Below are 10,540 nucleotides of genomic sequence, written 5' to 3' on the forward strand. Positions count from 1 at the left end.
AGGGTAGAGTATGATGGGGAAAAGCTAGAAATGGCATGTGGTGGCCTGTTAGCACAGGTCATGTGACAATTCAACAACAGCAACAACAGGCAACAGAATACAAGCCCTCCCTGAAATGTGGCCTGAAATCTTCAGAACGGGACTGGAGCCCGAGAGGGAGGTGGCCAGTGGGCGGGAGGCTAGCCAGATTGTCATCCACCACACACTTCCTGATCACCAACCCTGAGCCTAGGCCAGTTGACACTGCTGGGCCCTGGTGAGACAAAGCCAAGAATTAATACTCTTGTTCCTCAAAGCTGGATGCATAACCCTCCCAGACTTCAGACAATACTACAAAGCTACAGTAATCAGAACAGCATGGTACCTACCTAGGGAGACAAAAGACCTGTATGCAGAAAACTATAAGACACTGATGAAAGAAATTAAAGATGATACAAACAGATGGAGAGATATACCATGTTCTTGGATTGGAAGAATCAATACTGTGAAAATGACTATACTACCCAAAGCAATCTACAGATTCAATGCAATCCCTATCAAATCACCAGTGGCATTTTTTACAGAACCAGAACAAAAAATCCTAAAATTTGTATGGAGACACAAAAGACCCCGAATAGCCAAAGCAGTCTTGAGGGAAAAAAACGGAGCTGGAGGAATCAGACTCTACTACAAATCTACAATAATCAAGAGACAATATGGTACTGGCACAGAAACAGAAATATAGATCAATGGAACAGGATAGAAAGCCCAGAGATAAACCCACACACCTATGGTCAACTAATCTATGACAAAGGAGGCAAGGATATACAATGGAGAAAAAGTCTCTTCAATAAGTGGTGCTGGGAAAACGGGACAGCTACATGTAAAATAATGAAATTAGAACACTCCCTAACACCATACACCAAAATAAACTAAAAATGGATTAGAGACCTAAATGTAAGACCAGACACTATAAAACTCTTAGAGGAAGACATAGGAAGAACATTCTCTGACATAAATCACAGCAAGATCTTTTTTGATCCACCTCCTAGAGTAATGGAAATAAAAACAAAGATAAACAGATGGGACCTAATGAAACTTAAAAGATTTTGCAAAGCAAAGGAAACTACAAACAAGATGAAAAGACAACTCTCAAAATGGGAGAAAATATTTGCAAATGAATCAACAGACAAAGGATTAATCTCCAAAATACATAAACAGCTCATGCAGCTCAATATTAAAAAAACAACCCAATCCAAAAATGGGAAGACCTAAATAGACATTTCTCCAAAGAAGACATACAGATGGCCAAGAAGCACATGAAAAGCTGCTCAACATCACTAATTATTAGAGAAATGCAAATCAAGACTACAACAAGGTATCCCCTCACACCAGTCAGAATGGCTATCATCAAAAAATCTAGAAACAATAAATGCTGGAGAGGGTGTGGAGAAAAGGGAACCCTCTTGCACTGCTGGTGGGAATATAAATTGATACAGCCACTATGGAGAACAGTATGGAGGTTCCTTAAAAACTAAAAATAGAACTACCATATGACCCAGCAGTCCCACTACTGGGCATATACCCAGAGAAAACCATAATTCAAAAAGACACATGCACCCCAATGTTCACTGCAGCACGATTTATAATAGCCAGGTCATGGAAGCAACCTAAGTGCCCATCGACAGACAAATGGGTAAAGATGATGTGGCACATATATACAATAGAATATTACTCAGCCATAAAAAGGAGAGAAATTGGGTCATTTGTAGAGATGTGTATGGATCTAGAGACTGTCATACAGAGTGAAGTAAGTCAGAAAGAGAAAAACAAATATCGTATTAACACATGTATGTGGAACCTAGAAAAATGGTACAGATGAACCGGTTTGCAGGGCAGAAATAGAGACACAGATGTAGAGAACGTACGGACCCAAGGGGGGGAAGTGGTGGTGGTGGTGCGTGGAGGGTTGTGGGATGAATTGGGAGATTGGGATTGACATGTGTACACTGATGTGTATAAAATGGATAACTAATAAGAACCTGCTATATCAAAAAATACATAAAATTCAAAAAAAAAACAAAAAACCCAGCATGGCATTTGCACAAAAACAGACATATGGATCAATGGAACAGAACAGAGAGCCCAGAAATAAACACCCACACCTATGGTCAATTAATCTTAGACAAAGGAGGCAAGAATATACAATAGTGAAAAGACAGTCCTTTCAGCAAGTGGTGCTGAGAAAGCTGGAGAGCCACATGGAAGTCAATGAAGTTAGAACACGCCCTCACACTATACACAAAAATAAACTGAAAATGGCTTAAAGACTTAAACATAAGACAGGACACCATAAAACTCCTAGAAGAGAACATAGGCAAAACCTTCTCTGACATAAATTGTAGCAATGTTTTCTTAGGTCAGTCTCCCAAAGCAAAAGAAATAAAAGCAAAAATAAACAAATGGGACCTAATCAAACTTAAAAGCTTTTGCACAGCAAAGGAAACCATAAACAAAACAAAAAGACAACTATGGAATGGGAGAAAATATTCGCAAACACTGCGACTGACAAGGGCTAATTTTCAAAATATACAAACAGCTTACCCAACTCAATAACAAAAAAACAATCAAAAAAATGGGCAGAAGACCCAAACAGACATCTTTCCAAAGACATGCAGATGGCCAACAGGCACATGAAAAGATGTTCAACATTGCTAATTATTAGAGAAATGCAAATCAAAACTACAATGAGATACCACCGCACACTGGTCAAAATGACCATCACCAAAAAGTCTGCAAATAATAAATGCTGGAGAGGGTGTGGAGAAAAGGGAACCCTCCTTCACTGTTTGTGGGGATGTAAATTGGTGAGGCCACTATGGAGAACAGTACAGAGGTTCCTTAAAAAACTAAAAATAGAATTACCATATGACCCAGCAATCCCACTCCTGGGCATATATCCAGAAAAAACTCTAATTCGAAAGGATACATGCACCCCAGTATTCATAGCAGCACTATTCACAATAGCCAAGACACGGAAGCAACCTAAATGTCCATCAATAGATGAATAGATATGATATATATATATGTATATATATATATGTATATATATATATATATATATATATATAATGGAATACTACTCAGCCATAAAAATAATGAAACAATGCCATTTGCAGCAACATGCAGCAACAGATTATCATATTAAGTGAAGTCAGCCAGCCAAAGACAAATATCATATAATACCACTTGTATGTGGAATCTAAAAAAATGATACAGGGGTTTCCCTGCTGGCACAGTGGTTAAGAATCCGCCTGCCAACACGGGGGACACGGGTTCAAGCCCTGGTCTGGGAAGATCACACATGCCGCGGAGCAACTAAGCCCGTGCGCCACAACTACTGAGCCTGCACTCTAGAGCCTGCGAGCCACAACTACTGAGCCCAAGTGCCACAACTATTGAAGCCTGCGTGCCTGGAGCCCATGCTCCGAAACAAAGAGAAGCCACTGCAATGAGAAGCCCGTGTGCTGCAACGAAGAGTAGCCCCTCTTCCCTGGTGATGCAGTGGTTGAGAGTCCACCTGCCGATGCTGGGGACACGGGTTCGTGCCCCGGTCCGGGGAGATCCCACATGCTGTGGAGCGGCTGGGCCCATGAGCCATGGCCACTGAGCCTGCGCGTCCAGAGCCTGTGCTCCGCAACAGGAGAGGCCACAACAGCGAGAGGCCCGCGTACCGCAAAAAAACACACCAAAAAACAAAAGAGTAGCCCCTGCTTGCTGCAACCAGAGCAAAGCCTGCGTGCAGCAACGAAGACCCAATGCAGCCAAAATAATTTTTAAAATAAAATAAATAAAAACATGGGGCTTCCCTGGTGGCGCAGTGGTCGACAGTCCGCCTGCCGATGCTGGGGACATGGGTTCGTACCCCGGTCCGGGAAGATCCCACATGCCGCGGAGCGGCTGGGCCTGTGAGCCGTGGCCGCTGAGCCTGCACGTCCGGAGCCTGTGCTCCGCAACGGGAGAGGCCACAACAGTGAGAGGCCCACGTACCGCAAAAACAAATAAAATTAAATTTAAAAAATGATACAAATGAACTTATTTACAAAACAGAAACAGACTCACACAGAAAACAAACTTATGTTTACCAAAGGGGAAAGGGAGCGGAGGGAGGCATAAATTAGGAGTTTGGGATCAGCAGCTACACACTGCTATATATAAAATAGGTAAACAACAAGATCCTACTGTACAGCACATGGAACTATATTCATTATCTTGTAATAACCTATAATGGAAAAGAACACGAAAAAGAACATGTACATATAACTGAATCACTTTGCTGTACACTTGAAAGTAACACAACATGGTAAGTCAACTATAATTTAAAAAATAAAATTCCTGTTCTCAGAGGTCTCCAGGTGGGGGGGCCAGAGAAAGAGAGAGCAGGGTATACAGTGTGTCCAGGAGAGCAAAGGAGGGAGGGGCTGAGGGAGCACAGCAGGCATGGAGGTGGGGAGCTGTGATGGTTAGAAGCTTCCCAAGCCTAGTAACCCCTCCAGAGTAGCAGCTAGGCAGATGGACTTGGGAGCCCCGATTCCTAAGCTGTCCCCACGTCCCTGACCCCAGGATGGCCCTCTGGGCCTGGCTGCCTCCCTCACCTGTGCATGTGTCCATCAGGGTAGCCCTCTCTGTGGCGTTCTGTGGACCCAGGCTGGGGCTCTGCTTGCTGCTTCCTGCAGAAACACCAGTAGTAGGACACCTGCCTGGGAGAAAGAGAAAGAAAGGGGAGAAAATGACAGGGAGAGTGGGGGTGAGGTCAGAGTACCTTCAGAGAAGGGAGGGTCAGAGCCTGCCCAGAGGGCCCTGAAGGAGCCACCTCACTATAAATCAAGGTCTGAATAAGCAGACATTCCAGAAACTAGTGTTCCACGGGACACCCTCTGGGAACTGTCTAGGCTATGCTGGCTCCCCCACCCCTGCCCCCCAGCAGATTAGGAGCAGAGATAGATGTGGCAGCACCTGTTACCTGCCCGCTGTGGTCTCAGCTCCACCAGGAACCAGCCAGCACCTTTGGTCAGTCCTCGGATGTCTGGAAAAATTTCTATGCATTTATATTTTTTCTTGATAATGACAAAAGATCTGAATATAAATATGTGAAACCAAAAAAGTAACAATCTGAATGGCGCAATTTTGGATTGAGGAATGCTTTTGCTAAGCTTGCCACCAAAGGGAAAGTGTGACAGATTTAACTATACAAGGATATTTACTGTCAAAAACAAAAAAGAAAAAAAAAAAAAAAAGGAGGGATAGTTGCAACACAAAGATTCATATCCTCAATATCTAAAAGCCCACTATATATACATGAAAAAGCACGAAAAAACTAGTTAAAGTTATGAACAGGTAACCAGCAGAAGAAAATAAACAAGTAGCTGGGACCTCCCTGGTGGTCCAGTGGTTAAGAAACCGCCTTCCAGTGCAGGGGACACGGGTTCCATCCCTGATCGGGGAACTAAGATCCCACATGCCACGGAGCAGCTAAGCCCGAGCACCACAACTACGGAGCCATGCACTCTGGAGCCCATTCGCCCGCAACTAGAAAAGCCCAGGTGCCACAACGAGGAAACCGCGTGCCTCAGCGGAAGTTCCCCCAAGCCACAACTGAGACCCGACGCAGCCTAAAATAAGTAAAATATTAAAAAAAACAATAAGGCTTAAAAACTGGCACGTTATGAACATATAGACAATTAAGGGAAACAGGCACCTTCATACACCGCTGGAAGAAGTGCACTGCACGGCGGGTAATTCGATGATTTACAAAGGCCTTAAAATTAAACTGTGATGTCACTTCAGGGAACTGTCTGAGGCTGTCCCAGGGCCTTCACACTGGTCGTCACAATGGGCGGGGAAGGCTGTCCCCGGGGCCGTCACACGGCGGGAGTAGGGCCGCCCCTCGCTTCCGCTCCCCTCCCGGATGTGAGCCCTTTCGCAGGGAGAGCCCAGGACAGACGAGGGCCCCGCGCCCCGTAGGGACGGCCCGTCTTGCGCCCATATTTCTGTTTCCCTCGCGGGCGCGGCCCACCGTCTGCCTACCCCCGCCCAAGCCCCGGTCAGCCGCCACTTACCAGGAGCCCCCGCCGCCCGCCGGAAGCGCCGCCTCCCTCTCCCGGGCGGCTCGGGTACTTCCGGTGACGTTCTAGGGCGCCGGAGGACCTGCACTCAGCTGCCCTGGAGGCCGCGGGGTGCGGGGTGGGCCTGCCTTCGCGAGTTTTGCGCGGATTCCCTAGCTTCGCGTGCAAGACCCTCGGTTGCTGTCCGGCCACCTTCACACCGACCGCTCCCGCCCCTGCAGGGCTTCACTCCCCGCACCTCTGGGACGCCTCCCGGACCCCCGCCCCGGGCCGCGTGGCCTCCACCAGGTCCAGGGCTGAGGTCCGGGGAGTAAGCCGGGTTAGATGACCTTGCTGACTGCGGAATGAGCGAATGCACGGACGCATGAAGTCAGCGCTCGTGGAGAAAGGGGGGAGGGGAGGGCGCCCCGAGCCTGCCCGGCCTGGGCGCCGGAGCCTCCCAGCGGAGCCTCCCAGCGGCTGGTCCTCCGCAGGTGGATCCCCCTCCTAAGCCAGAGGCAGCGCAGAAATCCCCTTCCAACCGCGCGTCGGGCCGCTGCGGGCCGCTGCGCCACATTCTCCGGGTTTCCCTCACTGCTGGTTTTCAGTGACCACACACTTAAGGGCTTGAAGCACCATGCGTTTATGATCTCACGGCTTCCTTGTGTTGCACGAGTCCGGGCACAGCCTGGCCAGTCCTGGGCTGGGGTCTCTCCTAGGCTGCAGGCAAGGTGTTGGCCACGACTGGGGTCTCCCCTGGGGTCTCACGTGTCTGTGGGCAGGATTCAGTTCCCAAGGTCGGGAGTTCTCTGGGCTCCACAAGTGACGTGGGGCTGCAGGCTTCCCACAGGAACGGCGGCCTTGGGGTCCTCTGCAGAGTGGGTACTCTTGTGTTTAATCCCGGCTGAGAAAACTTCACAGCGTCTGCCTTAGACACGTGTCGTGGGGCTTAGGCGACGAATGTCCTGTCCCTAGCCCGTCACTGAGTTGTCTGTCCATGCTCTGGGCACTTTCCTGTAGATGAATCCTGTGGTCTCTCCTCAGCCACCTCATTCTAACCTGCTTCCAGAAACCCCACAGCCCAGAGAGCCCTTGAAATGACTCCCTACTCCCTGACAATGTCCCTCCGCAAGATTCTCCTTCTACGGAAGTCTGCTGCTCTGGCACCCACCCTGGGTTCTTAGCCCAGACAGAAGCACGGGTGGAGACTGGCACCCTCACAGCTGGGCTGGGCCTTCGAATGGTGGCCCAGTGCCCGGATGGCAGCAGGCCTTACCTCCATCAGCTTCCACCCACCTGTCCAGTGTCACCTCTTCCTCCAGCTTCCCCCAACTGTGAAACCAGTCACCGCTCCCTGAACACGCCAGGCTCGTTCTCGCCTCCCTCTGAGCTTTGCCCATTCCCTTCCCTTTCCGCATCACTGGACACAGGTCGCACCTCTCCAGCTGGAATCCTGCAACCACGTGTCCTCTGGGCGTCACGTGGAGGGACGTGGTGTCCACAGGCTCTTCACTGGCTAGTGACCATTTTGATCACACCGTCAGTGTCCTCTGGTTTTTTGACTATGTGGGCACCATTTTCCCCTTGCAACTATTAAATCATTTCGGGAGAAAAGAAAGGCTGAGGAACTGCTCCACACTCTAGATTCCTCAGGAGACACAGTGACCACAGACAGGCTAGGATCCAAGAATGGATGCTGGGTTGGAGGGAAAATGCCACGAGCACAACGCGAAGGCTTGCTTTGTTGAGCATTGTATCAATGTCCAATTACCTGGATTTGGTACCTGCACTGTGGTTTTGTAAGAGAATATCGTTGAATATAGGAAATACACACTAAAGGGTTATGGAACCATGAGACATAATGGATGCAATCCACTCTAAAAAAATTCGGGGAAGAAATCTGTATAGATATAAAAAAATGAAAAGGCACATTTCTGCCACGTGGTGTGAACTGGTGTGATTTCTTTCTACTTTTCCCCATTTCCCAAATTTTCTGTGACACATTCTGTTTATATAATAGGGAAAATGAGCTTTGTTATTCTGTTTATATAATAGGGAAAATGGGCTTTGTCAAAAGTTTTATCAAAAAGTGAAATCTTGACAAACAGCGGTCATTGATGATCTTGTAAAACATGGAGAAAGCCTGTTTTGTTTTTAAGCCCCAAAGCAGATCACAAATTGCATACTGAGTTTGTTTTCCGATGGTGCAGATGAGGCCGACAACCACACCCCCAGACGCAGGTGGCGAAAGGTTTTTTTCTCCAGATGTCCCCATGTGTCCCAGTTTCCTATCACGCACGTGTCGTTTCTACAACCAGGTGCCCGGAGGGCGCTTTCTTGTTCAGAGGCTTCCTCATGGGACACACACTGGTTTTTCTCTTCCGACAGGTTCAGGGGTGCATCTGGGGGCCTGTGGCTTGCTTCTGCTCAGGACCCCTTCCTTCTGGGAATGCTCCTCTCCCTCTCTTCCCCTAGATCACTCTGGAACCCCCACCACCCGCTTCTCCAGGAGCTGGGGCGAGAGAGGGCTCTGTACTCTGCAGCCCGGGCTGAGATGGTGTCAGACATGGGGAAGGCTGGTCAGCGGTTGGAGCCCGAGGCCACATGGGGCCTGCAGAGATGAGAGGCAGGAGGGGCCAGAGACCTCTCTGACAGGCCAGAAAATCCAGATTCCTGGGGATCCTGAAGCAGCTCCTTAACCCTGCGTGCTGCCCGAGCCAGTGCTGAGGGGTTTCTGTCGCTTGCTTTATTCATGGGTAGTGGGACCACTCAGCTTCCAGGCCCAGGCCCTAGGCACCGGAGAGCTGGCCGGTGCCCAGAGGGCCGGACAGGCTTCAGTGGTGCCAGGGCTGGGCCGGCACGAGGTGGGGAGGGCTGAACTGAGGCTAGCCTGAGGCCCCAAGCGTGCATGTGGTCTGTCCCTCCACTAACCGCCCCAGGGGGAAGGTGCAGATACCACTCAGTCTGCCTGCTCCCAGCCACACTCTCCTTGAACAGCCCTGCACTGTGTTCATCACCTCTTCTGATATTAACCCCCAGAGAGAGACTATGTTTCCAGAGGAAGGAGCTGGCACATGGAGAAGGCAATCACCACACCTCATTCAGTCAAGCCTGACTGTGCTGTGCTGACAGATGGGCACTGAATCTCCCTGCTGAAAGCCAGAGGTCCCTGTTCACCACTGGTCAGCGGCTCTGCTCTGCCCGTCTTCCTCCATCCAGGGCCAACAAAACAGGCGCCACTGGAATGCTGCTGCTGGTCGCTGCGGGTGCAGGGCAGAAAGGTGGACGAAGCCCGCTGGGTCTTCCCAGTTCCCTTTTACTGCCCAGAGCAGCTGGGGCCTACAGTCCTGCCACGACGTAGGGGGAGAGATGAAGGGCCGAGCACAGTGGACAGGCCTTCCAGTGGGCGGCTGGGCGGCAGCAGCAGGGCCAGGAGGGGAGGAACCAGGTAGTCTGGACCCCCACCAACAGCCTAAACAGTTTTCTCTTTGGGACCAAAACCAGCTTCAGAATGCAAGAGCTGAAGCCAGAGTAGCCCTGAGCTTCCTCAGTACCTGCAACCTGCAACCTGCAACCCGCAACCTTCCCAACTCTGGACTTCCCGCCATCCCCGGAGCCCCTCTGGAGCCTCTCCCGCAATCCCGCCCAAACGGAGCTCCCCACACCAGTCTCCTGCCAGACCACCCTATGTGTCGAGGCTTTTCACCGCAGAGGCATCAGTAAACGCTGAGTACATGCCCACCAAGCACTGCATTTATTTGTAACAAATTATAAAAATCATAAAGCACACATAAATTAAAACATCTTAAAAAGATGATCTAGGGACTTCCCAGGTAGTCCAGTCGTTAAGACTGCGCACTCCCAGTGCAGTGGGCCTAGCTTCGATCTTTGGTCAGGGAAATAGATCCTGCATGCCGCAAATAAGAGCCTGAAAGCCGCAACTAAAGATCTCCCGTGCAGAAACTAAAAGATTCCCCACGAGGCAACTAAGATCCCGTGTGCTGCAACTAAGACATGGCGCAGCCAAATAAGTAAATAAATAAATAGTAAAAAAGAAAAAGATGATCCCAAAACTAGAAATAAGCTTGCCGACGCATCACAAGGGAAAACCTCCAGTATCCTGAGGGCTACTCTTAGCAAAAGCAACACTCCGAAAATGCCAGCCTGACTTCCGCTCCTGAACCTTCGCTCCCACAAGCCACCAGCCAGTCCAGGGGCCACCTCACCTGAGCGCAGGCATCCGGAGAGCCACTGCGGCCACTTCCCACGAACGTTACCCATGTCAGGGCCTATGCTCTACCCTCTTCTCACAGCACCATAACCAGAGAAAACACCCACTAGTCTCAACTAAGCTCCTAACCCAAAACTCTTGAACGGTCACCGGCTCCGGCTCTCCCTGGGTCAGGCGCCCCGCCCCTTGCGGCGCCCCGCCCCTTGCGGCGCCCCGCCCAGATCGG

The 10,540-nt window shown here is 49.8% G+C and overlaps 1 protein-coding gene across 1 annotated transcript in view; it reads right to left on the reverse strand.

The window, feature by feature from the left end:
- The window catches only part of ZNF696 (zinc finger protein 696), a 14,398-nt gene that overhangs the window by 2,394 nt on the left and 1,464 nt on the right, over positions 1-10,540 (reverse strand). The window contains exons 2-4 of the mRNA XM_007464619.1: positions 6,343-6,441; positions 6,099-6,169; positions 4,635-4,739 (exon numbers count right to left, since the gene is read on the reverse strand). Of these exons, the coding sequence (XP_007464681.1) occupies positions 4,635-4,739; positions 6,099-6,169; positions 6,343-6,441 (275 nt within the window). The remainder of the gene's footprint in view (positions 1-4,634; positions 4,740-6,098; positions 6,170-6,342; positions 6,442-10,540) is intronic.

The sequence above is a fragment of the Lipotes vexillifer genome, unplaced genomic scaffold (genome assembly GCF_000442215.2).
Source record: "Lipotes vexillifer unplaced genomic scaffold, Lipotes_vexillifer_v1.1 scaffold394, whole genome shotgun sequence".
NCBI lineage: Eukaryota > Metazoa > Chordata > Mammalia > Artiodactyla > Lipotidae > Lipotes > Lipotes vexillifer.